Here is a 20,971-nt window from a genome sequence, read left to right on the forward strand (position 1 = left end):
CCTAGTGGTATTCGGGTCAAGCGCAGTTCTCGCGAGTCCGATTGAGCGTGATGTCGCAACTGTCACTGACAGTGCCTCATCGCTTTTAAGTGTTGCAGATAAGTTCAGCACGCTTGCAACATCTATTAAGAGTTACGAAACCAGCGCCGCGAGCAGTGCTTTGAGCTTGGCGAGCACTTATGCCAGCAGTAGTGCCTACATAGCCACTTCATACTCCTGGCCGACTTCTTTCTCGTGGCCGATTACATACTCATTCCCAACTACATATTCATGGCCGACTTCCTGGTACGACTCTGCGACAATGAGCACTGGTACACAAACAACAACCTCTACAGGACCTAGTAGCTCGACAGGAGCCACGTCAACACAGGTTTCAGCAGCCACTGGTGGTGCAAGTCCCATCAGGCTACCGTCTGTGCCGTTTGTTTCTGTTGAAGGGGGAGTCATAACCGCTATTGGTGTGCTCGCAGGATCCATTGGGCTTTTGGCTGTTGTCCTCTAAAAGTTTGTGAAAAGCGACAATTCGTGGAGTAGGGGCCAGACCGCATTCTGCACTCAATAATCACTTTCGTTGCATAATTGTTGTCCCTATCTGTTGAATAAGGAGTGACAGTGTTGAATCGGTTATTACAGATACCAGCGGAGATACTGATTTTCTTTAACAATGTAACGATAGCCATCTTAAATCAATTGTGCTTTACCGTTTCATTCTTATATCAGCCCTGGCTAGATGACACACTATCCTTGTAATCTTCAAGACTATAGCCATGCATGAGCGAAAGTTAGTCATGCAATTTCTCTGCCATTGGATGTTGAATGATTAAAATGCATGACAAGGCATCCCAATATCCATTCTTTCATCCTATATATGTTGGTAGACGTAATGTCATACACCAGATGTAAATCGAAACAGAATACAGCCAGTAAACACACAATGACGTCAGAAACAGCGTCGAAAGACTTGAGCACACATAATTATCATATCCGAATCAGTTTAAGAGGGAACACCAGGTAACAAGGAGGACCTGTCAGGAATAAAGACGCTTCGACTCCACCCAAAACATCTGATATATGGTGGAGTTTACTAGGAGCTAGGTAAGCGCCTAACATGCGAGAGACATTAATATGTTTTATTGATTGACCCTCTAGTTTAAAGATGTTGTTCCGATTTTACACATACATATCCTACGGAGATTCCTAGGATCAATCCATAAATCATGACTTACAAGGTGCCCCAAACCTTTCAATATAGTATACATATCCAGCGATGTTACGATGAGACCTCGTGAACGTCCTGATATCACTAATCCAGTAATATCTATCTACGTGGAACCTAGGTCGAAAATATGTAGCAATCGGACGATATTCAATAATAAAATCAGCTACTGACTGTACTTGGTCACATCTGATTACCTCCACCCTCGTGCGTCTGACGGTACAAAGCATGACACGCGCGTGCAGAACTATGTAGTATCGGCAATTGGCCGATCAGCGGCAAGCTGCAAGTCACTCCGACCAAAAGTGGTTACAGACCAATGATCCGATGAGATAAGAGTACGTAGCGTCGTTGATCCAACTAAAGAAGGACGTTTCTTGATTTGTTTTCTATGCAAACACGTTTGACGTTACAACAAAGTAAAGATCAATAGATATTGATGGAGGCATGATTCGCTGGAACGGGAGATACCGCTGAATATGCCAGCGATTTTCATAAACGCGAGGATATTTGAATGATACAGAATTTGAAGTGCTTGAACTCGACACAGCATGACAGACTGAATCCGACACTGACCAAGGTTCATCTGAAGCTACCTACAATCACGGCTCTTTTAGGGGGGGCCAAACTGTATTTCATTCTGAAAATCAGTCAAGTCGACGGGGGCATTATGAGTCTTCGATATGTCACCGAACTCGAAGGTTATGAGTATTGATATCAGCATTCAAGTAACAGTCCCGTTTCACTATCTTCAGCACATGAGAGCGTTTGAAGACCTGTTGAGCTATTCGTATGCTTTGAGGTACGTATTATCCCGAGCATGGCTAAGGCCGGCCACTAATTGACACTAATGGATGAACTTCATGGGCTCTAAAAGGGGACATCGTAACCGATAGAACAGACTGACAGCGGCAGTGATTTTAGTAAACACTCAGGCCATTTAGCGGTGTATGCGAAACATGTGGTATGGGTTCTGGAATTTCCAAGAGGTGATCCTTCTCCATCCATTGTAACCTACCTACATTTCTATACTTGACCAGTCTCACCCACGTGCTTCATGATTTTCGACAAGCAACATAGACAATAGCCAGAAAAGTAAATTATGAAAGCTGACCCTTATTTCCATATACATATGGAGCGAATTTTATCGCCTAAGTCAGCACCTCCCTTGGTTACCACGATTATTGTGCACCAGCGCCTCGCCTGCATTATACTTTCGGGGCTAGAATTTCCCTGAATAGGCAATTTACATAATTTGTAGCTCAAGATCTTGGCGAAAAGCGTTGGTGGAAATTAGTCTTACATTTTTCTGGAACGATGCGCACGCATCCCTCCAACTCCGGCATTTAAAGGTACTATAGAGTGTGCAAATGCAATTATGCCTTAACCGGATCAGAGTCTGTACCCCGTATTCGTGATTCCGTACGCTTTGATCCGGTACGTAGAATCATAAATCCATCTTTCCTACCAGCCTTGCGGCTTGGTGGCGTCCAATATGAACGTGGCAAAAGTGCGACCATGTTACGGCCCAGGGGTACCCAGGCACCACGCCAGTTGACTGTCGTGTGCGAAATCGCGATTTCTTAGCTGAGTCATGAATCGTTTTTTCAGTACTGCTAGCGATCGGAGTAATTTCATGCTCCAATTGTAGCGCGTTGACATTTCTCACCAATTGTGACGATACATTATTTAGTAGCACATGTACAGCTAGCTTAAGGATCGGTAGGTTTCTGTATTTCATCCTATCGTCCTTAACCTGGTTAGTCATGTACGCCCGGGCTTTTCACTTGATTAGTCTTGAATTCCGAGATTATTGCTTCACGTCACGAGCTTTTCCCCGCAACTTTTGACATGGAGGCGTAGATATCACCCCATGCATGTGCAGCAATCACTTCCAGGTTCTCTACGCACTCCATACTCTTTCCCCGTTTCCCCAGTCGATGAACATCTTTCGCCTAAATGTATCCGGAGGGGCCTGAAGCCAGCTAATCATGGCGGGCAATCGGGACAGAGTATGCACTTCCGCACCTCGTAATTCGCACATAGACTTGCTAGGCTAAAGTACAGCGTACCGACTCCAAAGGCGTAACCGACTAGTCCGGTAGCCATACCTTTTCACATGGTTGGCTTTCAGCCAGTTTAGCCGTCACGGACTCAGAAGCCAATCAAAAACCCGACTCGACAGCTTAGTACATTAGCGTCGCATTGGAGCGCTCAGGCGCCTGATCCCTCTCTCTGTGATTGACTGAATCGCTCCGGACCTTATCCACTTTCGCATGAGAGAATTTTGACTCCCGGCGTATATTGTGCGAGCAAGGCATCGTACAGGCAGCAGGTTGCACGGATAACAATCTTTCACACTTTCCACTGGAAATAATCTATTCTTTCAATCCTGTCGTGTGGCACATAATCTTGATCGTTTATTTTCGCGTGTATTCGGAAAGCTAGTACGTGTTACGACTCGTAAGTAGTACGGAGTACACATGCGGGACTTGAATGGAGTACGTAACGCATGACTATACCCCGGACTTCATGATGGTCTTGTGTCATGAAAGGATGAAATCCACACAGTATGTGGAGCCAACAATCGCTTTGTCTTTGGCCACAAATCCGTGATAGAGACTAGACACGATTTCGTGATAATGAACGTGGGAAAGAACGTTTCTAGCTCGTGATCGAAGACTTATATAAGCGAATCACCTTCTACCTTCGGCCTTGAAAGTATCACGCATCGAATATTGCCTAGACGGGAAATGCGAGCCGGTCCCGCCGCGTTTTACTGGCCCAATCCATGCATGATTTTTAGCGTGGTGCACTAATATGCCTTGCGACTCAGTCCCGAAATCCTCCAACTGGGGGTGGCTGGCTTCCAATACGTATTTCGCGCAGTAAATTAGTCTGAACTCTGAAGCACCAGTAAACAAAGAAGTTTGAATTGGTAAAAGTTTAAAATAGACAAGAGAGAATACCCCGTCCTTGGACCAACGTCTGGCCCATCGGGAACTGGGAGTCTAGAAAGACAAGTCCAGAGTATAAACTCGCCGCATTGTGCCCCATTCAAAGAACTTTGAATTGGGGTAAACAGTTAGCGCTCTTGGGAAATTGACTCTCCGACTCTTTATATACAGCCCTGATTCATACACCATTCTCTCTACCAGTTTATGGAAGCTCAAGGGTAACTGATTGTGAGAACATGTGAGGAACGATGAAGATCTCCTCTATTCTTGAGAGGATCTCTCTTCCCGTGCCAGTGGGGGTCCCTGGCTCAGCTGTCCCTGCCATATTGGTCGGACTTTTTGTTGCGTTGGGAGGTGTCCTTTTTGGGTACGTTCATAAGTACAAGCAATAATAGGTTGTCTAATATTCACTACTTTTATAGATACGATACAGGCAACATTAATGGCATTCTTGCTATGAAACAGTTTAGAGACCAGTTCTCCACGGGTTATACTGACACTATTGACGGGCAAGACAATCAGCCCGATTTCACGGCGGGGCAAAAAGCTCTGATTGTCTCAATACTGTCAGCGGGCACATTCTTCGGTGCCCTATTTGCTGCTCCAGTTGCAGATAAAGTTGGCCGTCGATATGGCTTKATGGTTTCCTGTGTCATTTTTATCGTCGGTGCTTTGTTGCAGGTTGCGGCAAGCACTATTCCTGTCTTTGCTGTCGGTAGATGTGTCGCTGGCCTGGGCGTTGGCATGTTATCTACGCTTGTACCTTTGTATCAAGCCGAGACGTGAGTATATCATTCCAGTCCATGGTCATCTGCATACACGATGTACATGGTTATAGATGACCACTACCTTAAGCACCTCCGTGTACATGAAGCTGACCTCGGACCTTTTTGTTAGTGCACCGAAATGGATTAGAGGAGCCATTTGTTCTGCCTTTCAGTTTGCAGTGACATTTGGCTTGTTCCTAGCAGCCATTGTCGATAATGCCACCAAGGACCGCACTAATTCTGGCGCATATCGTATCCCCTTGACCGTACAGTTAGCCTGGGCTGTCATCCTTATTCTCGGCATGATCGCTCTTCCAGAGACACCCCGATATCTCATCAAACGTGACCGACACGAAGACGCTGCCCGCTCTCTTGCTCGCTTACGACGACTTCCCATGGACAGTCGATATCTGGCGGAAATTGCGGAAATTGCTGAACACCATGAGCATGAGCTCAATCTTGGCGGAAGCTCGTACCTGGACTGCTTCAGAGGAAACCTTGGGAAACGACTCATGACAGGATGCCTGTTGCAAGCATTTCAGCAGCTCACCGGCATCAACTTCATATTTTATTACGGCACATCCTATTTCTCGAGTGCAAACATGGGCAATCCGTTTATTATCACCATGATTACTAATAGCGTTAACATGCTAGCTACTATTCCTGGATTGTTTATGATCGAGAGATGGGGACGGCGACCACTGCTGCTCTTTGGCGGTATTGGTATGGCCATCTCTCAATTCCTTGTCGCTGGTTTGGGCACAGGTCTTACTCAGAGTGATGCCACCAACAAGGCTTCCATAGTCTTGATCTGTCTTTTCATATTTTTCTACGCATGTTCGTGGGGCCCAGTGGTTTGGGTAGTCCCCGGTGAAATATTCTCGCTAAAAGTGCGCGCCAAATCCATGTCCTTGTCGACGGCATCCAACTGGCTTATCAACTGGGCATTGGCCTACTCCGTTCCTTACATGGTTGGTTCCGGAACGGGAAATCTAAATCTGCAAGCCAAAATGTTTTTTATCTGGGCTAGCTTCTGTGTTCTTGCCAGCATAATTGTCTGGTGTCTAGTCTACGAGACCAAGGGTCTTTCTCTGGAGCAGGTTGATGAGATGTACGCCGAAATCGATAAGGCTTGGGAGTCGCATGACTTTCAGGCCGCGGTTGCTCTTCGGAACTCTCAGCGACGTTCCGTCAATTCTCAGGCACAGCCTTGGAATCGCCATAGCGCAAAATCAGCGTCGTATACTGTGCATATTGAAGCTTCAAGATCCTTGACCACGGAGGATAGCGAACGCCATCAGTCACGGTCGAGCAGGGGCACCATTATTGAGCAGGAACCTTCTATCAGGTTGCGACAATTTCCTTAAAGCGCAAAAAAAAAAAAAAATTTTATACTAAATTTACTATTATCAAAAATGAGGCCATGTGACTACACAGTAGTTTTATCTTCATGAACTACGTAGTCCTTATCTCTCGAGGACAAGTGTATGTAAGCACCGTTGATAATACCAACCAGCTTTGAGTCTCCTTTAGGTACCTAGGTAGGTATGTACACTGATATGTTCTTCCAAGGTTCACTTGGCATGCAAACTGAAAGCGAATCCAAGATGTAGCACGACGTAGCGATTATTGAAAGTACTCGGGCGTTGTAGAACCCTTAAACATCAAAAATTGTGGTTTTATACTTTATATAACATCCATGGATGACTCTGAGCAGGCCGTCAATCGGTTTACGTCTTTATCACCATGACATTCCAATTGCTCATACCCGGTGATTCTGATTTCGCAACCATGGATTTGAACCCGCAAATAAGCAGTACTTTGAAGCAATTGGTGAACGAATTTTATAATTCATTTGGGGTAGCCACGAGTCGCCAACACATGCACTCATGTTTTAAGGCGAGTTTGAACATACCTTTTATGGTTGGACTTAGCTACTAATAGTTCTGTGGTTCTAGTCGAGGTATTATCAAAAGCTTCACAACTGTAAGGGTCTTTTTCAAAACTTGATAGTGGCATTAGCTCTAACCAGAGTCTCAATTTCTCAAACATGTATCTCATGCGCAGTCGTTGACGCGAGTATATCTGTCTCAGATAAACTGCTTCCTGGGGCAATGACCGCTGCTGTGACATATGCAGTTTAGTCAAGGAAGCTGTTACAAAAAATGACATAAGAATGTGTTGGTTATGTGTTGGTAAGAAAAGACCTAGTTAGTATGCGTTACGCGATTACGACAACCTCGTAGTATGTACAAAAGTCGGCCGACTGCACAATATCGGTGAAACGATGCACATGTGGTCCGTATATTTCATTGATTCCTGTAGGTCTCAGTGTTCATTCTTTCCTTGGAAATCGACAACTGTCTTTGTAGTGGGTCAAGATACTACCTATGTATATGGAACTGCAACGCAGGTACAACAGCCATGTCACGGAGTCTTTACCCGTTTTCTACCGTGACGTCGTTTCGGGGAAAAAAAGTTGAGAAATATGGTCGCGAGCGGCCTACCGGTTGCAAGTCCTTGGAATCTGAATTTTAGCGTTCACTGTAATCACATCGTACCTGTACACCACTGATAGAATGATGCCAGGAGCCGCACTGAGATATGTAGACGCTTCAACCTTTTATTATGAGACAAATATGCATAACAAAAGACCTGATGGAATAAAACCAGTCCCAATGCAACGTTTGAGAACATGTTCTGAAGCAAATGAATCCCAATTTTGAAAGTCAAGACATTGACCTGAGATTCTGAGACCTCAGCTCTGTATGAGTATTGGAATGTAACCAAGTATCTGCTACTGCATAGAGATTGGCATAGAGATTTCAGTTTGTCATTCAGAAAAGAATACTCAATGGGTAGAATCTTGTACACCTGACCAGCTTCACTTTAGCCTCCCTGCGGCCCACCTAACAACATCGGTCATAGTACATACGATTGTACTCGAAGGATCAACAAAATAGTTAAACCATAGTTTATCGACAACTATATTAAGACGCTTATTATAGCACCTCCACTTGTCCGAAAAATTGGAAGCGGGACCAAATCTCGATCCGATGCGATCTGAGCGGATCTGCTCAAGCTAAAAGAAAATCTTCAGCTTTGAGTGATCAATCTAACACAAACCACGGCTGAAGATTGGCCAAAAGAGCACTGATTTTGATGTCACGCTTGGCCCACTCAATGTAAGCCCTGAGAGAAAGTGCACAGTATGACGACTGTGTTCTTTTCAATCGTCTATTATTTCCTTCCACAGCTTTCGGGCTTTGAAGTTTGTACGGGTACTCAATTATCAGCTATAATATGGCCTATTAAGACCCAAACTAATCCGTAGTCGGTCATTCAATCAAAACATACTCTATGAACTCGCTAATGTGTACTTCATGTCCCAAGCTGCAGACGAGAATGTGAGAAAGTGGAAACAATTAGGCATGTACGTAGGTACTCACATGCGCGTGAACGAATCGATTCCTCTACGGCTACGTATGCATATGCAGCTGCCAAAAACTCTAAGATGATTTTTTCTTCTCTTTTCTTTTTTCTTGAGAATGGAGGGGTAGAGCCATTCCATAGGCTAGTTTGACAAGTTATGGAAGGACGTTTATGCAGTCCTATCTGATCAAATTTCGTGCCTGAGTGAAGTATTCTTTCAACCCTGCTTTTGCCAGGGTATTTCATGTAGAGCTCGCTGGATGGATTTTAAAATCGACTTTGCTGATTGAAACCAGGGATCTCGGCGCTATTGAGACATCCGTGGATCCGACTGACCATATCCTCTGTACTTCTTGCTATTTGCAAAGGGTGGACTGTGATGTCTTATCTGACTACACAATGCCTTACGGTAGTACAAGCTGGGCCTGCACATGTCTCTTGCGTAGTACAACCTTAGATGAGGAGAAAAAAACAATGGTGGTACAGTTACGCTGTCACTTTACCGCTTCTGGTGGACTGACACAAGTGACAGCTGAGGAAATCCTAAATGATCCCATGGGTGACCGCCGTGCCGGAAACCGAGCCAGATATGGACGTCTTACGTAGGTTGCAAGACTAGAATATCCAACAAGATCTTGAGACGGCCTGAATAAAATGGCTTGTGTCTCGGTGATTGGGCAGTGTTCTGCGCATCAACATCGATAGACTAAAAAACTAATTCGCTAATTCGATTGCCCCTCTTCTTCTCACCGTCACTTCTCTTCCGAAATGTCAGTTTCTCGATACCTATTGGATATCCGAAGTACATCCGTGCCAAACTAGAAGACTACCAATTTCAAAACCGGGTCTTAGTATGAAAGTGGATGCGATTTCAAAAGTGAATCTCGCCAATGGCAGCCACCGATCGACCGGAATTCATGTTGTCTTTTTGACTTTGTATGCAGGCGTGATATGTCACCAAGCGAATATTCAGGGCTTGTGGTCAAGACTAAAACCGTTAGTCTGCTGCTATCGATTTAGTCTTGCTGTCTTTGCTGACGATTATGCACGCTAGAGGTTGGATTGACCCATCGCCAGCCGTCACGAACACCCGATCGTCGGATTTTGAAGCGATGCATATGCACCAACAGCGTGCTAGACCAGTTTGAAGATCATTTGTATACGACAAGTTGTGATACTTCCTAAGATTGCTTAGTTGTTGGAATACTAAGAGATTAGTGGGGAGCTGGACAACTATACAGTATGGATCAGTAATTAGTAATTAGTAATTACCCATTATGGAATGTATTCGGTCTACTTGGTAGTTTATATGTGAAGATCGACTATAGTTTGTGATGAAGAGGGTATTCCTTGTCTATAATTCTTCATATTAAGAACTGCATAGGTTAACATTGGGTTTGGTGGCATTGACAGCCCTAAAGGTCTCTCATTCTAATGGTTAGCCACTTCGGCCCACTACTACTCTGATCTATTGAACACAAACTATTGATCACGATGTATTTCATAGCGACTGAAATTGTCTTATAATATGTATTATGTGATACTAACCAGCCAGATATCAACGGGTAGAAAAAGATCTTATTGGTAGGCGATTCCCGGTCCGAGAAATATGACTAAGAAATCGACAAGGATGTATAAGATGCACCAGCTCCGCCACATTTACAACAATCGGTATTCGCCAAACTTCATGTATGATTAGCAAGCTGAACAAAAATCGCTTGTGAAGGCTCAGCATCTCATTTGTTCTTTCGGCCGTGTCATGTGGGTTCGCTCCAACATGTTGGTGCGGTCTTAGCTTCGCGACTTTCCTAATTTGGAAATAAGACGGGTTCATGACACTTCAGTGATATCAAGTGATACCTGCAATGAAACTAGTAAATCTGGGTATATTTACATGTAGTTAGAAGTATTACAGGCAAAAACAAGCGAAAAAACAAGTTTATTCACGAATCAAAAATCGGACCCATAGCCACCAAACCCCTCGTTTCCAACTCGTACACCAACTTCTTGGTAAGTCTAGGGTTGCTAATCACGCAGACCGCATCGGCTCCAAAATCGCGTGCCATACGCTCAATGATAGGCACCATATCGGCACGACCTGTCAAATCAGTGTCCATCACCAGCGGGTCGGGATCCATCTGTTTGACTAGATCTATGATTCCCTGTCCGTATGTCTTGAGTGGTGAGCGTGTTTGCCACACTACTCGCATCATGGGCCTGTTGCCGTCACCTAGGAACGACAGACAGGGCCCGATGCCGGACCCTGTTGTCACCACAATGATCTTCTCGTAGAGGCGCATCACGTATGCGAAGCCATAGACTAGAACACCCCGCTTCCACAGGTATTGCGGCGGATGTTCGATTGTGTCTTTCGTCCAATCACCAGCTTTGGATATCAGGCAGGAAAACGAATTGGAAGACTGCAAGGCTGAGCCTCGTCGTTTCTCAGCTGCACTATCGGGAAAAGTTGCAAACGAATGCCAGTCCCACAGAGGGTTTTTGGCAAGCTGAATCCCTAGACCAAATCTCGTTCGTGCATGGTTCATATGTAGTCTAATTGCATGTCTAGAAAGTGGCTCTGGTTCTACCTTCACCCTGCGTAGTAGTAGGTAAGGGTGGACAATAGCCGCAATAACCACAATGAGCAACCAGAAAGCCGGTAGCCGAATGAGGTATTGGCCTAGACTCAGATCCTCTGCTCTTCTAGCTTGGTCCGAAAACGCCAACAGAAGGGCCAAGAACAGTGCAACCACCGCCCAAGCAGAGAAACGATGCGTTAGCTCGAACCCATTGTGGTGCTTGAACCGAAAAGCCGGATAGGCCGCGATCATGATGAAGAGCAATAACACCAGAATGATATAGGCTATTACGACCACTGCTGTGGGGATAATAGTCACTTGCTGCTGTGCTGCATCGGGGCTGCTGCTGTTGCCATACTCCTCTGGAAACCAGTAATGCTTGGAGATCAAGGCTACTAGTCCGACGTACCACATGAACGATGCAACGCCGCATCCACTGTGTACGCCACCCAAGTGGAAGGCCTTGGATGCAATTCGTCGTAGTCGTAGCGGAGCCGAGCGTGGGATGGAGCAGATCACTAGGTATATCGTGTTGACAACCAATGGTTGACGCATTAGACCGCATACAGTCAAATTTGCTGCTGTTGCGTTGACGAATGCGAGCAGAGAGGATTGGTCGGTTATCATGATGGCAATGAAAACGGCGAGATTTGCCAGAAAGATGAATGAGAAAAGGCGGCGGTAGACATTGAGGGCTGTATATCGTAGGAAATTCCAGTATGCTCTTAACTTTGATTTGCGTTTGGTCTTTTGTGCTTCGATATCCTCATCAACATTGCTATGATAGTCGCCGTCTTTTCTCTGTTCACATGTTTGTTGGGAAGTGTTTTGAGTCGCGCTTTGATCAGGTGTTTGCAAACTATTTGGTGAAGAGGTCAAAGTCGGTACCACCAGTTTGACCTCTTTGGCCAAATCTCCGGACATGATGAGACCAGTTCTAGCAGAGGCGATTAGACTTTAAGAGAGCGTCGAGGGTGATCAAGTGGATGATAAAAACCTCGAGGTTAATGACAAATAAGTCATCCGTGGTTTATATAGCTCCTCGTAATTCTAATTGTTGTTGTAGACATGACGATCCTTTCATCGTAAGCCCCGAGACGAATTTTGATCTTAATCTATAGCGATCTGTTATACAACCATGTACGGATCAAAGCCGAGGTCTATGTATATCCAGCCAGGTACGAGGCTATATGAGTAAAGACCTAATCAAGACGATACACACCTGCTTGTGAACGCGTACTCGGTACCCTATTAACATCCATTGTCTATCTTGGGTTCTCATGTGGGAACCAGCTCTGACATCGACCATACCCATGCAAGGCCAATCGCGACCCGAGGGCTTCTCGTCTCAAGCCTCAAATCTGCATGACTTGAATCAAATCCGCGAACTAATGAGGCACCATTCCGTCACTGGGTGCGGTGTGGAGTGTTACATGCATGATAGATTACCCAAGTGAACTGCACCCAACCAATAACCCACATTTTGTGTTGGGTGAAATCCACAGTCAGTTGGTCCAAGACAAGCTGGAAAATTCAAACAAACCCCGCCGACTAATTATTGTAAACTCGAGGCTATCGAATACTAGTTGCAGGCGAACGATTTTATGGAACCGCGAGAGTTGAGATTCAGCGTAGACGTAGACTACCGTAGGGCATACCGGAGCGAATACCTTCCAAAATAGGAAATTTCTTTGTGAACTTCCTGGTGGGTTGTGAGCTATCTGGACGCCAACTTGGAAAACCAAATAGGAAATATGGATTCTACTTGAATTATTGGACAGACTAAGATATCCTAATCGAAGGCAGATATAGCGTTCACAGGGTTGTAGACAAGAAACAAATCAAACATGCGCCTGCAGCTACTAGATTCCCGGTATTTCGGCTAATCTTGCTTAAACTCCTCCCATCGATCCCTGAGGTGGCCTAATTATGGGACATTTATATTACAATTCATCTATACTAATATCTTTCTACATTTGGTAATCTATTTTGCCACGACACACCTTGTCTGCATCGCATATTTTATAGTATCCTGTTTTCCCCTCTGCTACCTACCGAGGGCTAACTAGTAGGTACCCAGTTATATTACAACCCTTGAATTCCAAATCCAGTGCATAAAAGTCTGAGAGCCAGCGGGGTTACTCCAAGATCAAAATTTGGAGAGATCCATCTACGCGCTGTAACTAACTTCCAGCTTTTTTGTGGTAGGACATAATAAAAAGCCACCCACAGGAAAACAACCCTATGTTTGCGCAGCAGTCATGGGTGGACAAACTTCCTCTATGGCGCATAATACTCGTTTCCAGCGTCCGGTATATAAGGACTTGTTGTCCTTTGCACTTGATGAGCAGCCTGTCGCATATGATGAGCAGAGACCGTTGTTTGTTGATGCTGAGAATCCGGCGTTGTCGCTTAATGCGCGTCAAGTGAGGGTCTTTGTGAGGACTGTTATTGCTGGTTTGAGAAAGAGGGCTGGTGTTGAGACTGGGGATTGTGTTTTGGTGACGTTGCCGAATAATGTATCTCTCTCCTTTGTCTTGCGTCGATATTACACAGGCTGACTTACCCAGGTATTATACTCTTCCATATTCTTTAGTATCATCGGTGCTGGCGGCATATACATGGGCATCAATCCGTCGAGTCAATATGCAGAACTAGAGCATTTCTTGGAACTGTCTACGCCTAAGTTGATCATCACAGCTCCAGCGGGATTGAATCTGTTGCAAGAAGTCACGGAAGCGAAAGGTATACCACAGAATCGCATCTGTGTTCTAGACGACTATGCCATCGCATACTTATCAGCAATCTTGTCGTCGCGGCCGTCCAGTCCAACTGAGGCTATGCAGGAGGACAATATCAACCACGCTCGACATCCAGAGACTCTGAACTTCTCAGCTCTTCTTCGTCACGGCCAAGAAGACTGGATAAAATTCGACGACAAAGTCCGCTCCATGACCACACCAGCGGCAATGTACACAACCAGCGGAACTGGCGGCTTACCCAAAGGCGCATTACTATCCCACCACGCCATAATAATGCACCACCAAAGTCTCTACTACGAAACACCATACGATACTACGCGACTGATCTGTATACCAATGTTCCACCTCTTCGGCGCCCTGTATACACACATTTGGCCCCTTCGATACGGAGAGACGTGTTACGTCCTGCCCAGATTTGATATTGCGCAATTCGTGCAGACGGTATACCTCTACCGGATTACGGAGACTTTTATGGTGCCTGCCATGGTGCAGGCACTGAATAAGTATCCTGATTTGGAGCTTTCACAATTTTTCAGATCATTGCGCTACATTGGTACAGCAGGCGCATCCCTTGATTCGGCGTCGGCACAGCGTCTAGAAGCAAAGTTGCATCCCGAGGCACAGATATCGCAGATTTGGGGTATGACCGAAGTTGGAGTGGCTTTTCAGATGCGATATGGATGCCGCAATGAGACGGGTAGTATTGGTCGCCTGTTGCCGAATTATGAGGTTAAGCTGTTGGATGTTCATGGTTTGGAAATTACCTCTGACGATACACCCGGTGAGCTGTACGTTCGTGGTCCGGGTGTTTTGATGGAGTATAAAGGTATACCCGAAGCCAAAGATGAACATGGCTGGTTTCGCACCGGGGATATAGTCTCTGTCCGTGCCGGTATGTACTATGTTGTCGGACGAGCGAAGGAACTTATCAAAGTCAGGGGGTATGTCTCTTCTCCTCCTTCTCAACAACCTATCCAGGTATGCTAATGACTCTGCTCGGATGACAGTTGGCAAGTTGCGCCCGCCGAAATTGAAGGCGTTCTCCTCAAACACCCTTGCATTGCCGACGCAGCCGTCGTTGGCATCAAAAAGGAAGGCTCCTCCCACCAACTTGAGGACGAGCTCGTCCGCGCATTCGTCGTGCGACGCAGAACCACAGCCGCAGCACGCCTCACAGGCGACGAAATTTATCGGTTTGCGCGCCACCAACTCGTCAGCTATAAGTCGCTTACGGGAGGGGTCGTTTTTGTCGATGAAATACCGCGCACGCCTAGCGGCAAAGTGCAACGGTTCAAGCTTGTGGAGATGTGTAATTATAGGGATATTGTGTCTAGTCTACAGCTGTTCTTTGGGCCGCCGCAGGTTGTTGATAATCCGATTAGGCTGGCGGCGGTGCATAGTTTGGGGTTGAGGTCTGTCGGTCATAGGAAGAGTGGTGTCGGAACGCCACGGATTGAGTTGCGTTCCTAGCATCAAATCCGCTTTGGTCCCTTTGGTCTTTTCGATATCATGTATCATATGATTAGATAGTCATGGTCATATGCATAGTCGCTTGATTCAATTACAATATTTTAGATACCCACATAATAAGCCTACGTTGTGTATGAAATAACCTAGAAATGTGTAAAGGTTGAATTCTGGCAAGAAAATAGATAGTTGAAGTAAATGACATGATAACTCAACACTAAAGCAACTCCACGCTCATCATTATGATTCTCCAATCAAAATTGCATCTGGCTCAAAATGAAAGGTCGTTCCCATTCCAAAAGAATAGGGAGGTATAAGAATGGAACAATCGAGACGGCGAGATCATCAATCATAAATAGGTAAAGTATCGAATCAAAAGAATAGAATTAAAGTAGAGTCTCTTGATGCGCTATAATCCTCCATTCGCCGTCACTTCCCTGCGCCCACGTCGTGCTTCCCGTCGCATTATACTCCCTCTTCCCCCTATAGGCACTGATGCGATAGGTAATCGTACCGGCCATTAAATCAATCACCATCGGACGCACATCCATGAGCGAGAAATCATCGAAACGATGGAAGGGTGGCGCCAATACCTCTTGGAGAGTCTTTTCGTTTTTATCGGGTTGGTCGGGGTTGAGGGCGATAATGTCCTTGTTGGGGAAGAGGAGGTTGGCGCTGGGCGAGCAGAGCTTGTTGACGGCGTGGGCCGGGTCGGCAGACGTCAAGGCTGTCCAGAGCTGGCGCTCTTTGAGCTTGAGGTCTTCTTGAATACGTTCGTGCATGGACGGCATGGTGGCGGTTGGTTAGGCTGTTATTTATGAGGCTACTCAGGATGTTAGTATTGGTCGAACAGTCTCTGGCTGTGCAGTAGGCATACCTTGATATGATAACGAGTGTAGATGTATGCTTGATGGTGTCTGAGCTCTTGTGTAGATATGTATTCAGGATGTGGTGTTGAAAAAAGTGACGCAGTGAAGGAGGATAGAATAAATATCTCCCCCCACACAATGCCCTTGACGTCACTCGTCGAATGTCATCCAAGCCACACCACTCACCACTCTTTGGTATTAGATACTACTACTATCCCTGTTGCTAAGACACGCAATACACTCAGTAATAGTATACCCTGTCTGGCTCAGCCAGTCCCATACAACCACCCGCGCCATGACGTTGACCCGACCGTTGTGGCGGATGGGGATTGACGCGGTCTATGGTAGTCTGCTAGTCTCTCCACATGGCCGCGCACTTCAGCTAATCAGATTGGACAACGAGATTGGATATGACATCTGGGACATGGACGATCCGATCACTACGGAGCAGATGTCAACGGCGTGGTAGAGTCGCTAACGTATCCACTGGAAGGCATTGGTACTGTCCATGGATGTTGAGTTACACGGTCGTGGGACGATCGTCAATGGTTGAGCGACGGTGCCGTAGTCGAGAACTCTTGCGATGCGTGGAAATTCTCCGATATTAACAGAAGATCTTTGTAGAAACGTGGTGATAATGATAGTTCGACTCTTACTTTTAATTCTGAGATCGAAGAGATATTCCCAATGGAATCAAATTTGTGTGATGAGGAAGAGTTCTGGTGTTGTCGCTCATGACGTCATGACCCTGGCGATAAGCTGGGTCAGGACAGGAACTTTCTCTGACTGTCTTGAAGGAACGCAACAGCTCTAGTTAGTTATTATACAGATCGTTATCTTAGGTATACATAATCTACAAGATCCGCGACAGTATTGTCGGGAAATGCTGACAGGTCGTAAGTCACAATCGCGACATCAAAAACGCCAATAATGCACTGCCTTTGATTATCCACCCACTTCTGCCTTCGCAATGGTGTCTACCTTTGCGTTGCTCTCGTCCGTTGCATCGATATTCGCATTCGCATCAACCTCATAATCAACCGACGGTGCTTGTGGAGGGAGGTCTTGAGGAGGTGGCTGATTCGGCAAATTCGACATGTCTTTCGGCCTCGGCGGCCATTCCGGAGCCGGATAGCTGAGAAGTTTGCACACATCCTTTCGTTTCAATCTAAAATCTTCGTAGAGTTGTTTCCACMCCTCGCGATCGCGACAGCCACTCTCCTGAGGTGTGCCGGGGTTATGGACGCAGACCGGTTGCATCTTTGCGAGTTGTGCTGTAGGCCACAGAATCCAGGGTTTGGGCAATGGCCAGTCTGAAAAGTGCACCAGCTTAGCCTCGCTGAGGACCTTATCTGGGTTCCAGGTCTCGTAGTCATTGCCCAGAAATTTCTGGTGGTCTTTGGTACGGAACTCGCCCGTCACGAGACCGTACTGCCGATGTGGCAGAACAAGTGCCGACCCGCCATATCGTTGATTGAGCAGTTCCATGTCATATAACGCATCCCTCCCCGTGCCGAGTTGMCCCGCCTCTACCCCTTGCACCTTGTCCATTAACGCCTTGTATTCCTTGTAGGACGGCTCTAATAACACCAAGAGAGAGGTAAGTTTTATGTTTTCGGGTGAGTTCCAGTACGCTCGTGGCATCGCGACGGTGGAAGATGGGAGGAAGAAAAGTTCATCGAGGTTCTGGAGGATAAGAGTGTCCGAATCGATCTGTAGGATGCGGCGATAGGTCGTTTCTCGAAAAGCCCACAATTTGTTGATGCTTTCATCCCACGTCGCGCGGTCTTCTACATGCGGATTAGTATTAGATCAAAAATTTATTGTATGGTGTGGAGATGCATGCAGACGAAAAAAACATACCCGACTCGTGTTGATGCAGACTGTCCATCGTAACCGGCTCCAGTTGAACCTTGTACCGATCGTGTGCCAGATTTAACAACTGACTCAACCGATCATCCGCGAAGTTCACCTTCAAATCCCAATCCTTCGGATAAAAGAGAATCCTATCCGCGCGACTCCCTAAGCGATCTAACGCCTCAAACACCATCACCGAATTACACAGATACGTCTCATCCGTGGCATACTGCGTATAAGCATATTGAGTCCAATCAATGGCGTCATAATTGAGATACGGAGACAACCCTCGCGGCGGATGCGATCGGTGGAAAGTGATATAAAGGATAACGAAAAAGACGAGAGAAGCTATAACATATTTGCGTAGTCTGCGCGGCGTGATACCGGTGATGGCTGATCGCGGCGACCAGTCAGACTTGTAGTCGTCTCGATAGTCCTCGGGGTCTGAATCATCTGTCAAGTCGGCAAGGTCGAAAGAAACTTTCTTGCGGATGGAAGTCGCTGATAAATTGTGTCTATGCATGGGGAAAGTGAAAGAGATACAAAGAAAGAAAATAATTATAAGAAGCAGTGAAGTACAATCATCTCTAAGCGAGTGTAAGCGAGCCAGTCGTTGTCATTATTCGATTATACTTGTTGTTGTTGTTGTTGTTGATAAGATGAGGAAAGTGATGCCTCCTTTCTTGCCCTTCTTCCGCGTAATCCCCTGAGAGATTGCACGTGATTTATCTTATCGATATAGATGCAAACAAGGCAAACTCGAAAAGAGCAATTTTTCGGGGCTTCCCTTCATCCTTCTACTTGAATTGGACTGGAATCATTCATGATGTGTACTTTTCTTGGTGATCGAGTACTCGACAAGGATACCAACATCCTGCAGGCTATGACACAAATATCCTTGAACGCCCATATCCGCTAACATTTGCCACCCATCATTTCGTCAAGTGGTGATCACAAACGTAACCAGAGAATAGGCGGGCAGAGTCGCTTCAACGTCTCCGTTGCTGGACGCCGACAATGCCGCAGGCGATGAAACAGAATTATCCATGACATACGCCTCAACAGAAGCAACTGATACTCCGCTGACAGTCACATTCTGACTCGTTGAGCCCGAATTGAGCATGACCACAGCAACAGTTCCGTCTGTGTTTGTAAAAGCTGCACTTTTAGTATTGGTAGGAGTGCCAGAAGTGGCAACACGGACGGCGTTGGGACGAATATATCGTGAGAATAGTGCAAATGCCCAGAGTGTTGCAGACGGAGTCACGGTTGTAGATGAGCCGGATCCTTCGAGTGTGACGAGACCGGCCGCATTGCTATCGGATTGTGCACCTGGTTTTGTCACTTTAGTACTTGACATGATGCTCCCAGGCAGCTACATCACTACTCACCAACCCACTAAAGAAAAGCGCTGAGATCACACTCCACCAAACCTTGGTAAATATAACCAGCCCACGTGAAACCCTCACTAATTGCACCGAATGAATACCAGGTCGTACTAAACGCATCATCCAAGTCTGCATACTCAGTTTCCCACACTCTCAGTGTCGTATTAATAGGAGAAGTCCCCTGAGAGGTGTACCAATGTGATGAAATACGGGAAAGATACTCTTCCGCTCCGGCCGCGATGATTTGCTCTGTGTAGGTAACTTGGTCATTCCAGCCCTCAGCGTCACAGCAGACGATGCCAGTGCTGAGACCCGCTTCTTGGATTGCAGCATAGAGGATTGGTATGAATGATGCTGCCTACGTTCCGTCCGAAAGCATTGCATCGTATGATGCACTAGGACAACTCATGTTAAACTAGGTCTAGAACGATATATTAGCGAGAAATGATACTGACGCGAATTCGGGCTCGTTCAAGAATCCAATGAAATCGATAGTGACACCTTCACTTTCATAGTCCTGAAGGTATTTGACCAGATAATTCGCGAATGCTTGTCTCCAGTCGCCGGTAGTGCAAGTCTCACCGGTCACGCCACAGAGGTACCCGCCATCCTCCTTACACAGACAGTTACCAACCGAAAATCATTGGGTGATCGAGGATAATAACGTAGTCATCGTTCGTCTTCATAAATCCCGGAGCACTCCATGCATCTGCGTAAATATACTCCACACCCATCTCCCGTGCCTTTTGCGACCAAAACACCTTTTTCTCAAACATCAGCACCTATCTTTTACACACGATCCTTTGAAATATTTCTGGCACAAACCTGACTCTGATCGTCCCCATCCCACGTATACGTCAGCTGAAGGTGATCCCGGACTATTAGGCTCAATCGTATTGTCCGGATCGGCCGCAATCCGATTTCTCAGAATTGTCAGGCCAGCACCATCAGTCCTGTCAAAAAGATAAGTAAGAGCCTGATTCTGTTGAATAGTTGGCGCATCCTGAACGGCGACCCCGAATCCAAAGGCTTCCGAAAAACCAAAACCGTCAATAATTTGGTATGTGGTAGCTCTGTCGACGGTTACTTGTGCTGAGGCATGGTCTGGGGCTAGGCTTATTGCTAGTGGTATAAGGGAGGTGGAGGGACGCATGGCTGGATAGTAGTGCTCAATCAATGGTAGTTAGTCGCTGATGTACAATAAACAATTCCTCAACTTAGAATATCCGTAACTAGTCGCAAATCTCCTACTTATATTGACATATAGTATGGATTCAAGACATGGAAAAATGTTTGTTCATATTGTTCTAGGTTTATAATTGCCTACGTAATTGTGTGCCTTCATGAGGAGTCATTTTCCAGCCACATCAATTCTTGTCTCACGCCTAATTGCTTGTTTTGACAACAAATAAGAGAATATGTTAACAGCGTTTCCGCAAATCCGAGATCTGCAAGCCCTTCCCCATGGGATTCCGGATAATAGGTAGAAGCCATGTAACCCTGGAGTAGTTCATTGATTTGTATTAACCCTTTCTTTACCCGGACCCATATGTATATGCGAGTCAATATAATCCAAATCAACCGGGAATTGATCGGTGGAGAAATCAAAACCCGCATACCTAGGTAATATTGCTTGCCGATGCTCCACTATGGTCAGGGGAGTTGAGGGGACCAACC

The 20,971-nt window shown here is 46.0% G+C and overlaps 5 protein-coding genes across 5 annotated transcripts; 2 read left to right on the forward strand and 3 right to left on the reverse strand.

Moving 5' to 3' along the window:
- Nucleotides 1–4,421: 4,421 nt before the first annotated feature.
- On the forward strand, nt 4,422–6,307 carry BHQ10_000733 (uncharacterized protein; the record flags this gene model as incomplete). Its single annotated transcript, XM_040880013.1, has 3 exons — nt 4,422–4,540; nt 4,596–4,955; nt 5,071–6,307. The coding sequence occupies 3 exons, from the start codon at nt 4,422–4,424 to the stop codon at nt 6,305–6,307; spliced, it is 1,716 nt and encodes a 571-aa protein (XP_040729238.1).
- Nucleotides 6,308–10,315: 4,008 nt separating this feature from the next.
- BHQ10_000734 (uncharacterized protein) lies at nt 10,316–11,875 on the reverse strand (the record flags this gene model as incomplete). Its single annotated transcript, XM_040880024.1, has 1 exon — nt 10,316–11,875. The coding sequence occupies one exon, from the start codon at nt 11,873–11,875 to the stop codon at nt 10,316–10,318; it is 1,560 nt and encodes a 519-aa protein (XP_040729239.1).
- A 1,337-nt stretch (nt 11,876–13,212) lies between these two features.
- BHQ10_000735 (uncharacterized protein) lies at nt 13,213–15,183 on the forward strand (the record flags this gene model as incomplete). Its single annotated transcript, XM_040880035.1, has 3 exons — nt 13,213–13,470; nt 13,522–14,654; nt 14,721–15,183. 3 exons carry the CDS (start codon nt 13,213–13,215, stop codon nt 15,181–15,183), a joined length of 1,854 nt encoding a protein of 617 aa, XP_040729240.1.
- A 383-nt stretch (nt 15,184–15,566) lies between these two features.
- On the reverse strand, nt 15,567–15,971 carry BHQ10_000736 (uncharacterized protein; the record flags this gene model as incomplete). The annotated part of the gene is made up of 1 exon (XM_040880046.1): nt 15,567–15,971. One exon carries the CDS (start codon nt 15,969–15,971, stop codon nt 15,567–15,569), a length of 405 nt encoding a protein of 134 aa, XP_040729241.1.
- Nucleotides 15,972–16,994: 1,023 nt separating this feature from the next.
- Nucleotides 16,995–20,447, reverse strand: BHQ10_000737 (uncharacterized protein; the record flags this gene model as incomplete). Its single annotated transcript, XM_040880057.1, has 7 exons — nt 16,995–17,839; nt 17,913–18,421; nt 18,866–19,238; nt 19,340–19,599; nt 19,657–19,689; nt 19,750–19,907; nt 20,145–20,447. 7 exons carry the CDS (start codon nt 20,445–20,447, stop codon nt 16,995–16,997), a joined length of 2,481 nt encoding a protein of 826 aa, XP_040729242.1.
- Nucleotides 20,448–20,971: the final 524 nt, after the last annotated feature.

This window comes from Talaromyces amestolkiae (assembly GCF_001896365.1).
Source record: "Talaromyces amestolkiae strain CIB chromosome Unknown scaffold1.1, whole genome shotgun sequence".
Lineage (NCBI taxonomy): Eukaryota > Fungi > Ascomycota > Eurotiomycetes > Eurotiales > Trichocomaceae > Talaromyces > Talaromyces amestolkiae.